This window comes from Grampus griseus (genome assembly GCF_964374135.1).
Source record: "Grampus griseus genome assembly, chromosome: 16".
NCBI classification, from domain to species: Eukaryota; Metazoa; Chordata; class Mammalia; order Artiodactyla; family Delphinidae; genus Grampus; species Grampus griseus.
Genome location: NC_139010.1, coordinates 23963577 through 23984400, shown reverse-complemented (window position 1 = coordinate 23984400; position 20824 = coordinate 23963577). Strand labels below are relative to the sequence as shown.

The window sequence follows — 20824 nt, the reverse complement described above, 5'->3', positions numbered from 1 at the left end:
GGGTACCAGGACACCAGGCAGGATCAGTCTGTCACCCAGGGCAGGGCAAGGGAATGAGCTCGCAGCGTTCAATGGCATGGTGTAAGGGGCCCTTGGCTGAACTGAGGTGCAGGGGCTGATGTCCAAGGTCAGGGACATGTCTAGGGCCACTCATGGGAGGCGGGGTGGCTTCCTTCCACTCTCAAGGCACTGTGGACCGTCCTGGTCCACCTACCCCAGCCCATTGGCTCACCCCTCAGCCCTCCCACTGGGTCACATGCTGTTAGGAAACAGGGTGGGATGAGGGCAGGAGGCCCAGGGCAGGGAGGAAGACAGGCGGCAGAGGGGACGCTCAGTGGCCCAAAGGGGAAAGGCTCTCCCTCCCTCTTTGGTGAGCAGCCCTGACCTCCCTCCCCAAACCAGCTCAGTCTCTGAGCATTTTCCAAAGGCACGGACTCCAAAAGAGCCCTCTTTGTGCAAATCAGGCCTTCCATCTGGTTAGCTGAACCGGGACCCTGTGGGGAAGGGAGGCCCCGCTGGAGGCCTCTCGGGATGGACAGGAGGAACAGATGGTCCCAGGCTCCACAGGCGGCAGCTGCCCCCAGTTACCATCAGAGAGCTCTTTAGGTTGTGCTGGTTCTTGCACGTGTGCACTGCCTTTGGCACCGTGCGTGTGCGTGTGCGCGTGCATGCCCATGCCAGAGACGTGTGTAGAATGCTTGGGTGGTTCCTGTGGGGGTGGAGGGCATACAGGTCATTAATTAACTCTAATTAAGTGTAAAGCACGGTGCTTATATCCCACAACGTCCTGAGGGACTGGGGGAGCCGCTGAGAGGACGCGCCCTGTGGGAGCGTGGAAGGGAAAAGAGAATTCTGGCTTCCTCTGCTGCGTCCAGAGGCCAAACGCACACAGTGCCAGCCCCACTCTGCTCTAAACCAGGTCACACAGCAGGGGCAGCTCCAATGAGGACTAGAAAACCACCTTTCACAAATGGCTGGCATGGCCTCAGAGGCACGTGGCCCGGGCTAAATTAAGCAGAGAGTGAGCGAGCATCAAAGGCCATGGGATTTTCAGAGCACATTGTTCAAGCCACCAGACTCAAGCTACAAAGAGCTGCCCTTTCTAGTTCTTTCTTTTAATCTAGTTTTAGAGATATCTGAAGCCTCTGCATCACTGCTCTCAGTGGAGGCACTTGGAGAGTTTTTAAATGAAGGAGGGGAAGAGCGAAGGGATGTCAGATTGCTTCTGGAGGTCATGAAAATGTTCTCAAATCGACAGTGGTGATGGTTGCACGTATCTGAATGTACACTTTAAATGAGCGAATTGTATGGCATGTGAATTAAATATCAATAAAGCCTTTTTTTTAGCCTAAATAAATGAGGAACTGGAGGGGTGGGGGGCATGGGGCAGCAGCTCCCCCAGGACGGCAGGGGTGGAAGGGCTGGCTGGCAGCCGGAGCCTCCCACCAGGCCTCTGGGGACGCAGCTGTCCTAGTTTCCTACAGGCTGCCAGCCGGCTTCCATCGCTTCATGTCCGCTTCTGAGGCCCATGCTGGGGAGGCCCAACAGCTGGCAGCTCAGCTCTCATAACGCAGAGGCGGGTGCTCAGCCTAGGACTTCCTTCCTCCCTTAGTGCCTGGGCTGAGCCAGCATCTCTGGGCTCCCCACAGTACCCCCAGAAGGTGGGGATCCATCCTCGTTGCCTCCAGACCCCAGCCTCTGCTCCAGCCCTGAGATGGGCCCCATCAGACAACCAAGGGTTGAGAGGAACCCAGGGAGTGAGAAGGAAAGAGGTGCAAACTCTGCAAGGTTCTCTGGAATACCCGGCTGGAGGTCACAGGATTAATCCCCATGGTGAGGGAGGGTTATGCTTTGGTCTCCCAGGTGTTTGGGGCTCCAGCTCTCACTTCCACAGTGGGAGGCACCAGCTATGGGAATCTGTCCACAACAGTGCAGAACTTTCTCTACTTTCTTCTGGGTGGGAAGGATATATATGCTCAGGTGCTCAGCCAGGCAGGCTATGCTGTCTCCTTTCTCCCTGCCCTGACCTCACGGTCACACCCAGAGCCCGCTCGTGGCAGTGCCATGATAAACAGGCTGGGTGCTGCCCATCATTCCATGGCCTGGTGTTAGGTGTGACCACAGCACCCTCTGATCAAGGCCAGGAAAGTGGTCGCTCCCCTGACTGTTCTGGTGGTAGAGGGAAGGAGGTCGGGGATGGGTAAAGAGGTACCAGCTACAGCCCAGTGCCCTCTGGGTGTCCCTGCTCAGCCCTGCCTCACTGGGAACATACGGTCAGGAGCTGCCCACCTCCAAAACCCCCGACACCCTCCAGAGAGGCTCGGGACAAGCTGGGGTGATGGCAGGTCAAGAGCGGTGAGACCCAGACAGCTGTGGAGGTCATTCAGGTTCTCTGCCCCCCACTGGGTTCAAGGTGCTGCACTTCTGCTTCTAATGCCCGGGCCCTTGGGGCCAACAGCTCTGCACCCAGCTCTCCAACGCATGGCCACTCGACCCTGCACAAGCAGAAAAGCTGCTTCAGTCCAACTACTGGGTCATGCCTGGCAGCAGAAGCCTCATCCAGGGGCAGCGGTTGATGGAGAGTTTCTTCCTTACACTCTGGAGTCTGTTTATCTTTCGCTGCCTGGCGGTGGCCATGGTCTGTGCACCTTCCTGAGAACCCTGTGTGAAGTTATGAGCCTGATGACTTGTCCTCATTTGTCACCACAAGTGGATTCTTAGAGTTAAGAGGTAGCCTGCAGGGCTGGAGACTGAACTTATTACATCGTGATTCAGAGAAATCTGTCTTCTCCTCTTGGTGAAGAAAAACTGGAGTTGGGAACTCACCTCCTCCTGGAACCTGACCTTGACTGTGCCTCACCTCTTCCTCCATCATACGCTGCCCCTTTCTGCCACCATCAACAGCCAGGCTGCTCCTTCCCTATCCTCGCCATTGGCCCATTTCTTGTTTTACAAAATCGCATGGCATTACAGTTGGCAGGGACATCATTTTTCTTTATATGGTATTTTCCCCCTTGATTATAAAAAAAGAAAAAGAAAATTTGGGAGCTAGGGAAAAAAAGAGTCCCATCCCTCAGAGGAGATATGAATTAATATGTTAATATTTCTATTTCCTTCCAGGTTTTTCCAGGCCTATGTTTTTCATTGTGGAGATCTTACTGCACTTAGTTTTGTATCTCATTTTTTAATTTTTTGAATTATGTATCACGGGCATATGACAGCACAGCCCATCATGAGCCTCCAAAGAGCTGAGATCCCTGAAGGTGAAGGTCCTTCCTGGGTTGCACACTGAGACCTTCCCGACAGGGCCCCATGAAGGGGACAACCCACCCAAGGGGAAGGAACACACTTCACCCCGTGGTGCCCTCAGGGTTTGGGGATAATGGAAACTCTCACCCCTGACCTCAGGCCCACGGCATCCTCAGCTGTAAGACCTAAGGGTCCCTGGAGGTTTCGTCTTAGTTCTCTCCCTGGAAAAGAGTGGTGTCACAGCCCCTGTTGACCTACCCGGCACTGGAAAATAAGTCAACCGCCTTTGTGAAAGCACCTGGGAAACCAGAACTGCTGTTCACTTAGGGGATTGTTTATTAAACCACTGATGCTGCTAACCCTGGCCTGCACCTGGGCTTTAGTCAGTAAAGCACTCATAACTCTGGAAAGCTGTGGGCTGGCCAGGAGCCCTGCTGACTGCACAAAAATGCATCCCCATTCGCAAATGGAATAAACATCTCTCTCCCCTCAGGGCTGCTGAAAAATGAACCAATACCCTGGAACTGCCAGCCCAGAGCAGATGGTCTGAAAAGTAGAAAAGAGAAAAAGGGAGGAACAGGTAGCAAAACTAGATTGGGAAGACAACCAGTGGGACAAGGCAATCTACAGATTCAACGTGATCCCCTATCAAAATTCAGATGGCATCTTTCACAGAAATAGAAAAAAAAATCCTCAAATTCATATGGAACCACAACAAACCCCAATAGCCAAAGCAATCTTGAGCAAGAAGAACAAAGCTGGAGGCATCACTCTTCATGATTTCAATATTGCAAAGCTATAGTTACCAAAACAGTATGGTGTTGACATAAAAATAGACACACAGGTCAATGGAACAGAATAGAGAGCCTGGAAATACACCCACACATACATGGTCAACTGATTTCCAGCAAAGATGCCAAGAATATACAACAGGGAAAGGACAATCTCTTTAATAAATGGTGTTGAGAAAACTGGAAATCCACGTGCTAAAGAATGAAATTAGACCCTTATCTTACACCATAGACAAAAATCAACTCAAGACGAATGAAAGACTTAAATATAAGATCTGAAATTGTAGAACTAACTCCTAGAAGAAAATATAGGGAAAAACTCCTTGACATTGGTCTTAGTAGTGATTTTTTGGATCTGACATCAAACATTATAGGCAATGTCGCCTATAGCAAAAATAAATAAGTGGGACTACATCAAACAAAAAAGTTTCTTCACGGCAAAATAATCAAAAAAGTAAAAAGGCAAACTATGAAAATATCTGTAAACCATATATCTGATAAGAGGTTAATATCCAAAATATACAAGGAACCCTTACAACTGAATAGCAAAAAAAACAAATACAGTTGACCCTTGAACACTGTAGGGATTAGGGATGCCAACATCCAACACAGTTGAAAATCTGCATACTGCTATTTCTGCCTCAAAAGCAAAGGAAATGATAAATAACTCACCCAAGGGCAGGAAGCTAAAACAGCTTAAATAGAGTCAGGACTCAAACCCTAGTTCTTTTGACTCCACATATTGTAATCTCTAACCGAACATAAACTTTTCCTCACGCTTAGTTATTTAAGGATCTGTAAAATGAAATACAGGTACTATATTTATTGAAAAAACTCTGTGTATAAGTGGACATACACATTTCAAATCCATGTTGTTCAAGGGTCAACTGTAATCTGAGTAAAAAATAGGCAGAGAACCTGAATAGATATTTTTCCAGAGAAGACATACAAATGGCCAACAGGTATATGAAAAGATGCTCAACATGACTAAACATCAGGGAAACGCAAACTGAAACCACAGTGAGATGTTATCTCACTCCTGTTGGAATGTCTATTATCAAAAAACGAGAGACAAATGTTGGTGAGGAGAAAAGGGAACCTTTGTACACTGTTGATGGGAGTGTAAATTGGTACAATCATTATGGAAAACAGTATGATGATTCCTCAAAAAATTAAAAATAGAACTACCATATGTGGTACAATCCCACTTGCAGGTATATATCCAAAGGAAATGAAATTACTATCTCAAAGAGTTATCTGCCAGGAAAAGAACTCTCATGTTCATTGCAGTATGATTCACAATTGGCAAGATATGGAAACAACGTGTCTGTTGCCAGATGAATGGACAAAGATGTGAGAGATATAGAGAGAGATACAGTTATGTAGATATATAGATATACGTATATTCTCCATTGTGTGTGTGTGTGTGCATATATATATGTGTATATATGTGTGTATATATATATATATATATAATGGAATATTATTCAGCCATAAAAAAGAAGGAAAACCTGCCACTTGTGACAACATGGGTGAACCTCGAGGGGGTTATACTAGGTGAAATAAGTCAGACAGAGAAAGACAAACACTATATGGAGTCACTTATATGTGGAGTCTAAAAAAAAAAAGTCAAACTCATAGAACCAGCGAGTAGAAAAGTGGTTGCCAGAGGATAGGAGGTGGGCGAAATACGGAGATGTTGGTCAATGGTACAAACTTCCAGTTATAAGATGAATAAGCTCTGAGGATCTAATGTATAGCATGCTGACTATAGTTAATAATACTGTATTATACATTTGAAATTTGCAAAGGGAACAGATCTTAAGTATTCTCACCAAAAAAAAAAAAAAGTTAACTATTTGAGGTGATGGAAGTATTAATTAACTTGATTGTGGTAATCCTTTCACAATGTATACATATCTCAAATCATCACACTGTACAGTTTAAATATATCACAACTTTATTTGTCAATTATTCCCCATAAAGCTAGGGCAGGGGAGAAAAAAAGAACTGAAAAAAGATTGGAAAGCATCCCTGAGCTGCCTCCATCTTCCTGTGTGCTCTTAGGAGGGCTTCTTAACCTCTCTGTGCCTCAATGACTCCATCAATATGATGGGAATCTCCCCTTCCATCACAAAACAGGAAGAAGACCCCTGGATTCCAAGGGTGTAGACATGCCTGTGGTTAAGGCCCACCCAGCTGGTCTCCCTACTGTCCACTCTCCATTCAGCAGCAAGTAAAATGTGAATCAGATCACATCACTTCCCAGCATAAAACTCTCCAAAGGCTTCCTACTGCCTTTAAAACAAAAATCCAAGGCCCTACCTGATCTGCCCTAGATCTTCATCTTCTACTCCCTCCCCATCACTCACCTGTTTCAGCCAAGCGGCCTCCACACCGTGCACAAACCCGCCAAGCTCCCTTCTGCCTCAGTGGCTCCCTCCGCCTGGACCTCTGTTCCCTCTGAGCCTTAGCTGGTTGGCTCCTTTTCAGCAGCATCCTCCCCACCTCCACCCCAGGCACTCTGTTACCAGCCTGTTTTGTTTTCTTGTTCTCCGGTTTACCTGTTCAGTGCCCATCGCCCCAGCCCAGTGGATGTTCCACGAGGGATTATCTGCCCAGCTCTCTGCTGCACCCCCAGTTTGCAGCCCTGGGCGCATACACAGTGCGTGACTAGCATACACATGGCTGATAACTGCGCCAGAAGCCCACCTGGTTCCGGAAGATCAGGGCCACCACGCCACCAACGAGCTCGATTATGAGGCAAATCCCAAGGATGTACATAAACTGGAAAACAAAATTCAGAGATTCACCTAGAGGGGAAGCGGAAGTGCCATCTGTGCCGAGCTCAAGCGCAATAAAGAGAATCACCTCTGTCGGAGCTCTTAGCAGCTCCTGGGCCTTTCGCCCCTTCCTCCTGTGAGGACACAGGATGTGGACACACATTCCCGGGAAAGCCTGTCGCTGGACCTAGTGGTCAGGAAAAGGGACTCAGCTGTCCCAGCCAGACTGTTATCGAGGTTTGTCCCAGGGGTCCTCAGCAGGGTCTAGGTGGAGAAACACAATCCCCTCCACCCACCCCCTACCACAAGCAGAGCTGGTCCTCGCTCTGGCTGACCCAGAGGGGACAGGCTGTGCAGCATTTCCAGCTCTGCCTGCAGAGGCTCTCCACAGTGGCTTCCCAGACCCCCAGGGTGGGTGAGGGGATGCCTGAGGCTTAGAGGATACACCCCCCTTTATCACAGAAACGGGCATTGTCCAAACTGATGTCAATAACTTCCAGGCTCAGGCAGCACCGAGACTATCCTCATAGGGGCTTTTAGGGGCTTCCCGTGTGAGGGGGACAATGAGGTCAAACACACATGTGGTTGCAGAGAAAACAGATCCTCCTACCCGGCACCCCCCACTCTGGGGAGCCATCCATCTCCTGCCAGTAAGCGGGGTAGGTGCCCTGACCCCAGGGCAGGCACTTGGCCAAGCAGGCCCATCAGAGTCCTAGGACCTTGGCCAGAGTTACCAGGAAAGATTCCCCGGAATCAAGAACCATAAGGACTGTTGGCCTGAGGCTGCTGGCCACCACTGCAAAGAGAGCCTGAGAACAGCATCGGGCGTCCAGCTGGGAGGTGGCGAGAGAGAGCGCCTGAGGGCACCGTCTGTACCCCCAGACCCAGTGTGGGCTTGCTGGTTACATGAGCTACTGACTCACCACCAACAACTTTTCTTGGTTTTGCTTGCTCTCATTTGAGTGTGCTTTCTCCCACCTCCAACCGACAGTCCAGACCAACACAGGGTTTAAGTAAGAAGAACAGTATTCAAATCAGCCTTTCTACGCAGAAGTGGAGGAGGCTGGGCACTCTTGGGCCAACGTGCACAGACAGGCTGACCCAGGAAACCCTCTAAAAGAGCTGGTTTGAGGCAAGGACTGAATAACTGGGATGCCCAAGGGCCCAGGGGTGCTCTCCCCAGCTCTCCTGGGGATGCCAAGGACCCCACCACCACCAGTGGCTGAGGGGTGCGTGGGGCGGACTCACCGCTTGGAGAAGGCACAGGTTGTCGCGAAGGGAAGCCAGCACGCCGATGAAGGACACGATGAACATGACAACCCCCAGGAGGATGAGGATGATGGCCGGGGCCAGAAAGGCACTTTCCAGGGTTTTGTATTTCTGCCTCTCGACCTCTGCATAGATCCCCACTGACAGGACCAGGCCCCCGATCAGCTGCGGCAAGAAAGCAAGGAGTGAGAGAGGAGAAGGACTGGCAGTCGCGTGATTTTCCTATAAAGGGTTCGTCTGAGGGCTGTGGAGTCTGCCGTTAAGAGGGGCTCACCCCAGGTGACTGGATGTGAGGGAAACTGTTATGGGCTCAACTGTGTCCCCCCAAATTCACATGCTGAAGCCCTAACCCCCCAGGACCTCAGAATGGGACTGTACTTGGAGATTGAGGCTTTAAATCGGTAATTAAGTTAAAATGAGGTCTTATGACTAGGCCTTAATCCAATACAAATGTTGTCCTTAGAAGAAGAGGAGATTAGGATACAGACACACACAGAGAGAAGACCATGTGAAGACACAGGGAGAAGACAGCCATCTACAGACCCAAAGAGAGAGGCCTCAGAGAAAACCAATTCTGCCCACACCTTCGTCTTGGACTTCTGGTCTCCAGAGCTGCAAGACAACAGATCTGTTGTTTACGCCACCCAGTCTGTGGCACTTTGTTATGGCAGCCCTAGCAAACTAACACAGACCCTATTTGGAAATGCTGCTTTAGAAGAAGGTACTGGTGAGTCAGGGAAAATCCACTGGCTAGAGGGTCCGAGAACCTGGGTTCGAGTCCCAGCTGTGCCACTTGCTAGCCCTGGGCGTTGGATAGGCCTTGGACCACACGAGTCTGTGCTCTCATCTGAAAAATGGCTGAAGTTTATCATTTCTGCCCTGCTCACCCCACAGGTTTTTGCAAGGCTTTTGTGAGATAAGGAAACTGGAAACACTGTAAGTCTGAAAGCCTGGGGCCCCTGGGATGCGTATTACACAGGCAGGTCACCAAGGGAAATTTCAGAACTGCTCAGGGAGATGGGCATTTCACTCAGCACCATAAACATGGAATTTATCTTCAGAAAGACTATCGGGAAGGCCGCAAGTCGGAGCAGGAGGGCTTTTCCGGTGAATTCGTCATCATCAACTTTCCTAAGGGTGGAAAGGTGATCACTGTACAACCCATCAGAAAAAAACAGGCAAAAAAAAGCCCTTGGGGGACCCCTTTTTTGCTCTCAGCCTGAAAACTCTCATACTAAATCTTCAGGGAGACTGATCAGCTGACATCACCCCGAACCCTCAGATGAGTCTGTGGCTGCGCCGCCACATTGCACTGGGCCCTGCAATAGTGTTCTAACTGGCCCCCTTCAGCCTGTTCTCCACAACAGAGTGACAGGCGAAACCTAATCAGGCCAGGCTGGTACTCTGTGCGCCAAGAGTAAACGCCACAACCCTAATCACAGCCTACGCAGCCTGTCTGAGCTCACTTCTCACTCCCCCCACTTCCTCACTCTGCTTTAACTGCACGGGGCTCCTCACTGCTGGTCAAACACACGAAGTGTGCCACCCCAGGGCCTTTGCACAGGCTGTTCCCACTGCCTGGAATGCTCTTCCTCCTGATCTCCATACGGCTCTATGGCTCCCTCCCTCACCTCCTTTCCGTCTTTGCTCAATCGTTTCCTGCTCAGTGAGGCCTTTGGGGTCATCTTGTTTAAATGTAGAAAATCCCTTTCCTTGAAACTCCTGATCCCATTTTCCTGTTTTATGTTTTTCCTTTGTAATTGCAAGTACTTAACATACTACATTTTTTGCTCTATTTTTTAATTGTTTGTCTTGCCCACAAGAACATAAGCTCCATGCTAGGAGGGATTTTCGACCATTTCGGACATCGTCAGCACCCACAACAGCCCTGACATTTAGGAAGTACAACAGGCATTTACAATCAATGTCTGTCGAATGGATGCAAGCCAGGCTTCCCAAGAGACCCCCTTGGGTTTGAGTCTGCCGCTGTCTACCCAGCCTCCTTCCCGTCCAAGGATTCTGGCTTTCCGGGCCACACATTCCCGAGAGCAGATACCCTGGACTTCACAGAGCAGAAGGCAGTGTGGGAGAGGAGCTGGAAGCCATGGTGCTGTCAGCAAAGGTCTGAGTAAAGGAAATGAGGGATAATACAGACAAGATGTGGGCCAGATGTGCCATGAGCACAGCTACCCTAGAGTCAACATCTGGAACTCCTCAAGTTACTCCTGGTCTACCCCCGCCTTAAATTGGCTACAATGTGCCGTCAAAGTAGATCCCCTTGACTGCCTTCTAAAGAGTGCCAAGACTGTCCTGGGTAAAGGGAAGTGCCTGCTTCTAAGCTTTGACAAGTGGCGGGGATGCCGAAAGTCAAACAGACCAACCTCACTTAGAAACACTGGGTAACAGGGGATTACTGGGAAGCCATCTCCCTCGGGTCCAGGGTTCTGCTGTATTTCTCAGCTAAGTGACATTCCCCTTAGTTTGAAAGGATAATCTGGGACTACTGAGACCCACTCCCCTGGTCTAAAAGGAATGCCTTCCCGACACACATGGGCCAATAGGTGTGAAAGGCATTGACAAACTTGGCCATGAGCCACTTATTAACAAGTTGGCCATATCAGGAAAACTGTGAGTGAAATGATGTCATCCAAATTACCCAGTTGGGTAAATTTTTTAATTTATAAGACAGGATACACACACACACACACACACACACACACACACACACACACACACACACACACACACACACACACACACACACACACACACACACACACACACACACACACACACACACAGCCCTCTATAGGAAAATGGGGACCACAGGAAATAAAATCTACCTTTGATAGGGAAAGATTAACCAGAGTTATTTGGTCAGTTCATGCTCCAAACCCCAGAACGTGGTGAAATCATTGTTCAAGGCTGGCCTAAGCCCTGCGGGTCCTCTGAGAACAAGGGCAAGCAGCTTTAGAGAGCCAAATCCTCCCCTTCCGAATTAGTGCAATTACAAGAAATCATTCACTCAACCCTAACCCTGAACCAGACACAGAGCCCAGAGATCCTTCCACCCCTTCACCCTGGGGATGACGGTTAAAGAAGAACCCCACAAAGAGGTGACATCTTCAGAGCCCAGGCAGGAGTGCAGCCAACATGCAAGGCCATGGGGGCAACAGAGGTGGGGCTTCACCCTCTATCTTGGTGGAAAGTATGATTCTCAGGTTGTCACTGAACCAACAAGATAACATCTTAATATTTTCAGGATTGATTCCATATACTTTTGAGAGTTCTATGTTTCCTGTTGTGAAACAAAAAAAGCTCTTCTTGGTCAGGATGGACACAGGCCCTGACATCTTCCCAGTGCCCTAGCCTGTCCCCCTCCCTCCTTCCCGCTTTTGGATTAAAGTACCGTAAACCATCTCCAAAACACCAAAGCTGTCATTGGCCTCCATTCTGAGCAGAATTGACCCCAGCCCTCTTTGTAAAGGCCAGTCAGTGGCTTCTTCTATTTTTATAAGCTCCCCGGACACTCCAGAACAGCCTTGCCGGGAGGAAACAAAACTTCCTTTGGTCTGATCTCCCTCCTGTTACAAAAGATCACATTTTCCTTGCTAGTCAGCCTTGCAACATTTCCAGACCACTAAAGCCATAGGAAAGCTACTGTGGCAAACGCAGACCCAAACTTCTGGACTCCCGCACCACTGTGTGCTGAGCTATCACAGGTTTGTGTCTCCTGGTCCAGCCCTCCCAGCGGCCAGCAGGCAGTCCCCAGGGCGGCTTCGCACACAGCACACGCTGATCTGGGCTCCTCATTCAAGGGTTCCAGGGGCAGTAGGCACGGGGAGAGGCCGGCATACCCCTCCCAGGCACTTCAAGATTTCCAAATGATATGTACATCTCCGAGGACATCAGTTTATGTTTCCATGTGAGTATAAAATTAACTGTTGATGCTAGCGTGCAATCCCATCCACTCTCCTCTGCTAATTATAGTCTCTCTTCGGGGGCCGGCCACTCCAGCTCCAGCGCAGGAAGTAAATGGCCCATTTGTCAAGCAGGACAGCTTCAGCTAAACATGGCTGGGGATGAGGGGCACACGGCCATGCCCATTTGGGGCCAAAGAGGCAAAGAACATGCTGCTGGTAGCCCACGGGCCAGGACCAGAGCCCCAGACTTTGCAAGCCACATGGCATCTTCAACAGGCTGCATGGGAGCCCTGTCGTCCATTGTGAACCAGGCCCAAAGGTCCCCTCTGAGCCCTGCAGCCTGGAACCGGCTTCTTCCTCTGCAGGTTGAGGCCCAGCTTCACGCAGCTGCTGGGAAGCAGGAGGCCGTGTGAGGCATTCCAGCACCTGCGTCGTCCCCTCCTTCAGGAAGCATCTGGTCCCAGCTGGCTTACCCCCAGCTGGAGCAGGTCTGCACTTTGAGGGGACCTGCAAGGCCTATTTTTACCCACAAAGGCACATGCCAGGCACCTATTGTGTTCCAGACCCTGGGGGTCACAAGGGGTCCCAAGACTAGACAATGGGCTAAGTCTGGAGGAGGGGAGATTAAGAGGCTAGAAATGATCTCTATGGCCTGACGGATGGAATTCAGGGGTCTTTACTTTCATTAGCTTTTAACTGAAATGTTCCTGTCACGAAAAAAGAGGAAGAACCTCAGGTCTACGGGAAGCATGCTGCAATCCCTCCCATGGGGAAGGCTCTGGGAATTTGAACAAAACTGAGGGGGAAAAAGGAAACATCAGAAAATCAAGGTGGGCTTCCTGGAGGAGCCAGCGTTTCCTGGAAGGTCCCAAGAACTGTTTCACTCTGAAACCATCTCATGGGTCACTCAAGGCTCCAGGGTTCTGTGTGGCCCAAACAAAGCACTTTTCTGAGTTTTGAGCTTGAAAGGATGTGGGGAGTAGCTAAAATCCAAGTCCTGAGAGAGATTTTAAATAAGATGGGGCTAGCAGGCCCCCGGCATCCAGCCAAGAAACCCCGGACTTCACATCCATCAGCTCTTCTGCCCCAGGACGATCCTGCCTGGCCCTAGGCAGAGCCCACCCTGCAGACAGCCACCTCCTCCTCAGCACACTCTGTATCAGCTTCTCTCACGCACAGATTAGGGCTGGAAGGAGCAGTAGAGGCAGGATAAGAGATGGGAGTTGGCATTCTGGACCTTCATTTATTAGTTCAGTGCCCTTGGCCATGTCACTTCGCCTCTTTGACCCTCACCTTTCACCTGCTGCTATGTACAGAGTGATTATGCTGTGCCAGCATCCTGCAAAGTGCTATACCAGCGTGATCTCCCTTGACCATCACACATCCTTACACGTCTAAGAAACAGCCAATCACATTTTACAGACCAGTCTCAGTGAGGCCAAGTGTCACAGAACTTATGAGAGGCAGAGCCAGGATGTGTGGGCAAAACCTGTCTGGCCTGCCACTAAGGCTACCAGATGGGCCTTTCACTTAGATCTGGGAGATAACTGGTCTGAAATGTCTCTGCAAAATACAAAGGTTCCAGTAGCAGAGCAGTGCTCCCAAGAGAATGTTCTGTGATGACAGTAACATCTAATACGGTAGCCACTAGCCATGTATGGCTAGTAAGCTCTTGAAATGTGGCTTGTGTGCCTGGGGAGCTGAATTTTTAATTTTACTTCCTTTAAAGTAGTTTAGATTTGATCACGTGTAGCTGGTGGCCACCGTATTGGACAGCACAGCTCCAGAGCAGCTCTCACTGGACGCTGCCCCTTACCATTCTCACCTTGCTCCTTTCTGATAGTACAGACCACCCTTATTAAAGAGTCACGTGCCCTAACCATCCTGCCACTAGGTAGAGGAAGTTCAATTCATACTCACTGACTTCATTCAGGAGAAAGCAACCTCTTTTCCCACTTTCCCCAAGAAAGCTCAGTTCCTATTATCCCATCCTTCTTGCCCCTAAGGAAAGCAGGACACACCAGATCCAGCATCCCCAACCCAAACTGATATAGGGCCTATTCTGTCTCCTGGGAAGGTGCCAGACCCACCTCTAGGACTACAGGGCAGTATTCTAAGCTCTGGGGCCCTGGACCTCAGCACTAAGTCCAGGCAGCCTGTGCTTGAGGAAAGGGGTTCCTCCCAACCCCAAAAGGAAAGCCAGCCCTGGAGGAAACAGCAGAGACGGCCTCTTACGCCAGCAAAAAAGCCAGCCTCTGGTCTTTGTCACTGATACTCTGCTGTCAACTCTGCCTTCACCCTGGACTTCTTTCTTTTTAAAAACCTGGACATCAATGCAGAGAACTTGGTTAACTGTAACACTTGGTCCATGATATCCTCTGACAGTCTGCTTTTGTTTGGAACATATTAACCGGTCCTCCTGTCCTCGCTGATGTGCTACGACTCTGCTGTCACACACTGACTCTCCCAGGGGTCACTCGGTCCCGAAACGAACCTCCCTAGTGTAGTGATACAGTTTTATAACACACCATGGCATCTGCTAGGCCACATCCCTCCTTCCTGTCTTCTTCCGAAGTGTCCTGGATACTCTTAGACCTTGACTCTTGTGTAGATATTTTAGAATCATTGTATCAAGTTCTATGAAAAAACCTGCTAAGGTTTAACTAGAACCGCATTGAATCTATAAATCCCTTCGGGGAGAACTGACATCTTTATCAGGCCTTCCTGCCCAAAAGCATGATCTATTCCTTCTTTATTTACATCACCTTTATTATGACCTCTCTAATAACAGTGCTCTCCACCTCCCTCAAGCTTTTCTGTGGCTGTCTAGGCAGATCTGGGGAGAGACTTGTGGAAGTCTTTCCCAAGCTGCCCCTCCAGCTAGGCCCAGGGTGGGAAACATGGTCTTTGGAAAACAAATCTCTCTAAGAAGCAAAGTGGACACACCAGTCTGTTTTGCTACCCTCCTGTCACCAACAGTTACAAACACTTGATTTAAAAGACTCCCACATGATAAATTAGGAGTTTGGGATTAACATATACACATTACTATATACAAAATAGATAATCAACAAGGACTTACTGTATAGTACACAGAACTCTACTCAATATTCTGTAATAACCTATAATAGAAAAAAATCTGAAAAAGAATGGATATATGTATATGTATAGCTGAATCACTTTGCCATACACCTGAAACTAACACAACTTTGTAAATCAACTATATTCCCAAAATAAAATAAAAATTAAATTAAAAAAATAAAAGACTCCCACATGTTGTCTGTTCTCTATATTGTGAAGTTTTTTAGAGGTCTGCCTTGTCACTTTCTCTATCACTAGATGATCGTCCACATTCTTACAGCTGGGGAAAAAAAAAAAAAAAAAGGCTCCCACATGCACACAGCTCATTCCAGGCTGTGAAAGAGCTAAACTGGGAGGTTTGCAAGCCCCAGCTACTCAACCCAGCCGGGGCAGAGTGGAATTTCTAATCACAAACCAGCACAAACATATAAAACACTGTGGGTAGGAGCTGACAGAGCCCGGACTCTCTTTGGGAAGAGTTTAGGGGCAGGCAGATGGGGAGTGGTGTAACAAACAAGTGGTAAAAATCTTCTGAGACAAGAGGCCTGGCAGTCACTTCCTCCTGGGAAATCAGAGCAGGCCTATTGGAACGGAGCCTTGGAGGATGCACAGGAGTTTGACTTCACACCACTGGACGCTCCATCAGCACAGGGACTGGCCCGATAGATCTGTCGGCGGAATGAATCAGAAATGCTATTGCTTCAGATGCCCATGAGCCCAAAGAAGAAACTAGTGATGCCATTCCAGAGCAGAGCCCTCTGAGGCTTAAGGATAAGATGACTTATCTGGTTAATCTGAAAACCACAGAAACAGCCAAGGGGCAAAGGAGAGTCAAGAGCATATCACCTCCACCCAACACACTCTTCTCCCTGGTTTTCTTTTCCCTTCTGTCTCTGGACCCCTTTCCTTCTCTCCACCTTCCATGTGTCTGAACCAAGAGAGTCAGAGCCCACCTCCCAGGGCTGTATTCCCACGGTGCCTGGGTGATTATCTTCCCAGATCTCAGCCCAGGTAGGGCACCTCCTGCTGGGGTACACTCAGCAGTACACCCTGTGCCAAACCACTGCTGGTCTCCCCTCCCTTCTTTCTCTAGCAGGGCTGGATAAGCCTCCCCTGCTCAGAGCTGCAGGCCACTGGCAGGAGTGAGTAAGATGGCCCAGGTCTCCCCTTCCCTCAGACCCTCTAAAAGCAGACACAGGCTCACACAGGTGACAAGGGGGCTTTGTCCTAGACAGCCTCCAGTTCAGGTCCCAGCAGCCTTTCAAAACCCCCAGCTGCCCACCAGGAACTGGGCCAGGCATCCCCCATTCTTTCCAAAGTGGCGGCAAGAGGAAATTCAGGAAAGGGGGCAGGAAGGTGGAGTCCCCCATGATCTCAACTCTCCCTGACCCTCCGGGCTACTGAGAGAAGCCACAATAAAGAAGGGAGCTGAGCTTCCCTGGTGGCGCAGTGGTTGAGAGTCTGCCTACCGATGCAGGGGACACGGGTTCGTGCCCCGGTCCGGGAAGATCCCACATGCCGCGAAGCGGCTGGGCCCGTGAGCCATGGCCGCTGAGCCTGCGCGTCCGGAGCCTGTGCTCCGCAACGGGAGAGGCCACAGCAGTGAGAGGCCCGCGTACCGCAAAAAAAAAAAAAAAAAAAAAGAAGGGAGCTGCACCAAAGAGCACAGGAGTTTGGGGAGTAGACATGGGGGGTGCGGGGGGGGATGAAGAAAATTCCAGCAGCAGGTGCAGAAGGCAGTGAGGCCCCACAGCCAGGGCTGCCTTTTCCCGGGGGACACCTGGCTGCGCTGGGCAGATACGAACTAAGAGCTGTCTCCACACAATTTTGGCAATGACAGAGCTTACTGTTTTGTGTTTCTTGTTTTTAATGTTAGATGTAGTTTTATAGCTAAGAAAAAAATACAGCGAATTGATTATATATATATATATATGGCCCTTGGTTCATTCTTTGCACAAAATCCCGCATCTGAACAGGGCCCTCTGTCCCTGAACGAAGGCTGGAAGGCAGAGGAGGCAATCAGGCCACAAGTGTCAATGCCTGGCATGACACTTAAAGAATATAAATCGCCCCCACTCCAAAGGCTCAGACTCCAAAGAGGTCAAAGGGCAAAAGGGAAAAGGAGGCAGCATGACACATTGGAAGGAGAACTGGGGGGCGGGGGGGAGGATGAGAGGGGAGCCCTGAACTTTAATCCCAGCTCTGTCGCTAACTCCCATGCAACCTTGGGTAAGTCTCCCTTCCCCTCTCTGGGCCTCAATTTCCCTGCTCCAAAAGGGAGATGTTTGGCCACAAGCCCTAGAGTCCCTTCACTGCTCCGGGAGCCCATGGCAACTCATGCCCGGACAGCCCTTGTTAGAACCCTGGCCATGGGCAGACCGTGGGTGGTCCAAAGTCCTCTCCTCTACTGAGTCCTTCTCCATGGGTCTACCCCTGCTTTCCCACCTGGCCTGGAGACGTCACGCTCCTGCATGAGAAAGGTCCTACAGGGGACAGAGATGCCCTTTCCGCCCTGATCAAGGCACACACCTCCCAGCCTCCCACAGCCGCTGTGGGAAGGAGACCAACTGTTTTTTGGAAATAACAAAGCTGAAAGAGGCTAATGCCCATCCCCCAAAGCTCAGCTCAAAGCCTCCTCCCCTGGAAAGCCTTCCTGGATCACCCCAGCTATAGAGATCTTTCTCCACTTGTGATCACCTATGAAATCACCAATGGGAAGCCCTCACTGGTACTGCTATTTACAATACTAACTATGCCCACTGAACAGATCATTCTGGGTATTTACTACCCACTGCATGCAGAGCGAGGTGGCAGGACCCAGCAACACATATACCATACCATCTCTGACCTCAACAACTTCACAGTCTGCATACATGATGCAAATGCATTAGTCCCAAAAGTTCACAGGAAGTTTAGCTTAGCTCCCAGACCACATTCTCCCCACAGAAGCCATATGGAAAGTGGTTGGAGCCCAAGTCGGTTCACAGTGGCCTAATGAACCACAATGCCCCTGAAGCAAGATACCGTGCAAAAGTTCCGGGCACCCAGCAGGTGCTCAATAAATGTTACTTCTCCTTTCCCAGTAAAGATGCAGTACTGTTGTAACCCTGACATTTCAAGACTCAAATCAGACGCCAGAAACCATTTCCCCTTTAGAAGCACTTTGGTCCAAGGATAAATAAGGGAAAGAGAGTCCCTATTCTGAATTCTAAGGCAACATTCACTGATTCAACATATATTTAGTAAGTGCCTAGTATGTACCAGGCACTGGGAATAAAAAGGTAAGACCTAGTTCCTGCCCTCAAGGAGCTCAGTCTGGTAAGACACACCTGCACACCAACAAATGCAGTGGAGTTAGGGAAACACTGGGGTAGAGGTAATTGTGCAGAGGCACTAGAGATAGGAAACGTTAAATCATGGGCAAGGAAGGCTTCCTGGAGGAGGTGAGTTTGAACTGAGTCCATTTGATGCACGTAATGGATAAGTAAGAATTTCTGAAATGGACAAGGGGTTTCAGATGCCTGTGAAGGTGCCATGGGGACAGCAGGTCAGCATAGCTAGAGCCAAGGACAGGCAGATGGGGGAGGGGAGGAGGCCAGGGAAGCTTGCAGAAGCCAGACCACCAAGGCAAGGTCTCTCAGGTTAAACCAGAAAGTTCATTCATTCATTTGACATCTCTTTACTGAGAGGTTGTGTAAGCCAGCGGTTCTCCAAGTTTTTGGTCTCAGGATTCCTTTTCACTCTTAAAAACTTTTGAGGACCCTAGAGTTTTTGTTTTGGGGGATTATATCTATCAATTATTTACTACATAAGAAATTAAGACATATTTTAAATATTTATTAACTCATTTAGAAATAACAGTAATAGATTTACATGTTAACGTAAATATTTTTTGTTAAAAATTTTCCCCAAAAAATTGAGGGGGAAGAGTGGCATGGGCTTTACATTCTCGCAAATGTTAATGTCTGGCTGGTGAGAAGAACTGGTGGATTCTTGAAGCTGCTCCTCACTCAGTTTGCTACCGCATCACGGTCACGTGCCCCTGAAATACTCCCTGGGGCACTCCTGAGAGAATGAGAGCAGGAAAGCAAATAGTATCCTAGTATTATCATGAAAATGGTTTTGACTTCACAGACCCCTCAGAAGAGTCCCCCCACCAAGGATCCCTGGAGCACACTTTGGGAGCAGCTGTTAGGAATGGGCTGCGGGGTGGTGAGTGGGGCCCAGCTAGCAGTGAACCAACCAAACACAAAAGTTTCAGCTTTGGTGGAGCTCACGTTCTAGTCGGGGAGAAACAAATAAATAAGAAAAGTATACGGTATATCTTGGTTATAAGTGCTATGAAGACAAAAACAGAAAAGGAGGCCAGGGAGGCTGGTAGAGGGGGCTGTCATTTTAAATAGCACAGCCAGGGAAAGTGACACTGGAGTGAAGACTTGAAGTGGGGAGGGGTGGGCGTAGCTCTGTAGCATCCACGTGGATACACAGCCGAACATCCAAGCAGCTTCCAAGACCTTGGAATGTGCCCATGTGTTCAAGGAACAGCTGCTAGAGCCTGATGGGGTTAGAGTGGAGGGGAGGAGGGGAGAGGGCAGGGGTGTGGGCTGCAGAGCAGATGGACCCTTTGAAGCTATTGAGGGGACTCTGACTTTTGCTCTGAGTGGAAGGCAGTACGAGTTTGCATCTGATATGACTGTGATTTTTAAATGAGTTACTCTTGACTGCTGTGCTGAGAACTGGGGGATGGAGGCATGGAGGTGGAACGGTCAGGAATCCACTGCAGTAACCTAGATGCTAGGTGAGAGTGGCCTGGATCAGGGTGGGCACGTGAAGGTAGCAAGAAGCAGGCAGACTGGATATATTTTGAAGTTGAAATTAGGGAAATCACTGAAATAATTTAAGCAGGGAGTCACATGCTCAGATTTGCTTTCAAAAGTTGTTTACCGAACAGAATATGCACACAGCCGCAAGTGTCACCCACGGTTTATGCATTTGTCGTCACAGGGCTGGCGGTCCAGCTTGGCACGGTCAGCAGCCGGGAGGCCGGGCGTCACGCACCTCCTAACGTGGCCTCCTGTACCCCCTCACCGCCTCCCCACACAGCGTTCGTGCAGGAAATGTGTGGCCTGAACCTAATTACAAGGAAACCATAGAGCAAATCCAGGACGCTGATGTTCTGCAGATCAAAGGCCTGGAGGCTTCAAAGGAATCCAAAGCAGTGAGGATAGCCTAGGTTGGAGGAGATGAAAGAGCCATGTCACAGTGAAAACAATGGGTGGACCTTGATTGGATAAAATGTCCACTACAAAGGACATGTGGGAAACAACTGGTGAAATCTGGAAATGGACAGCACAGATGATGTTCTATTTAATGGTGATTTGTTTTCAGATGGACAATGGCAGCGTGTGGGAGAACCCCCTTTTCGGAAAGCTGGATGCTGGGGTACGTAAGGGTGAGGTCACAATGGCTACAAAAAAAAAAAAAGTGTTGTATTTATTGAACTCTTCTTTCAACTTTTCTGTGGGTTTAAAAAATTTTTTTTAGGTTCATTTCCCCATCACAGCTTGATTAGGCACTACTTATTTAGCGCTCCCTGTCCCGTGAAAGAAGGGCCTCTCCCGCCTCCCCTTCCCCAAGGAACAGAGGCTCCGCCCCACACATCCCAGACAAGCTGGCTGTCTGCAAACAGAGCGTCTCTGAACAGATAACACCAGGGCGTGCTGGGTGT

General features: G+C 49.4%; 1 protein-coding gene across 4 annotated transcripts in view; it reads right to left on the bottom strand.

The window, feature by feature from the left end:
- Window positions 1-20824, bottom strand: part of TSPAN15 (tetraspanin 15) — a 49487-nt gene that overhangs the window by 12578 nt on the left and 16085 nt on the right. For all 4 annotated transcript variants that reach the window (XM_082674302.1, XM_082674303.1, XM_082674304.1 and 1 more), the window contains exons 2-3: window positions 8072-8257; window positions 6753-6827 (exon numbers count right to left, since the gene is read on the bottom strand). In XM_082674302.1, coding sequence (XP_082530428.1) covers window positions 6753-6827; window positions 8072-8257 — 261 coding nt within the window. The remainder of the gene's footprint in view (window positions 1-6752; window positions 6828-8071; window positions 8258-20824) is intronic.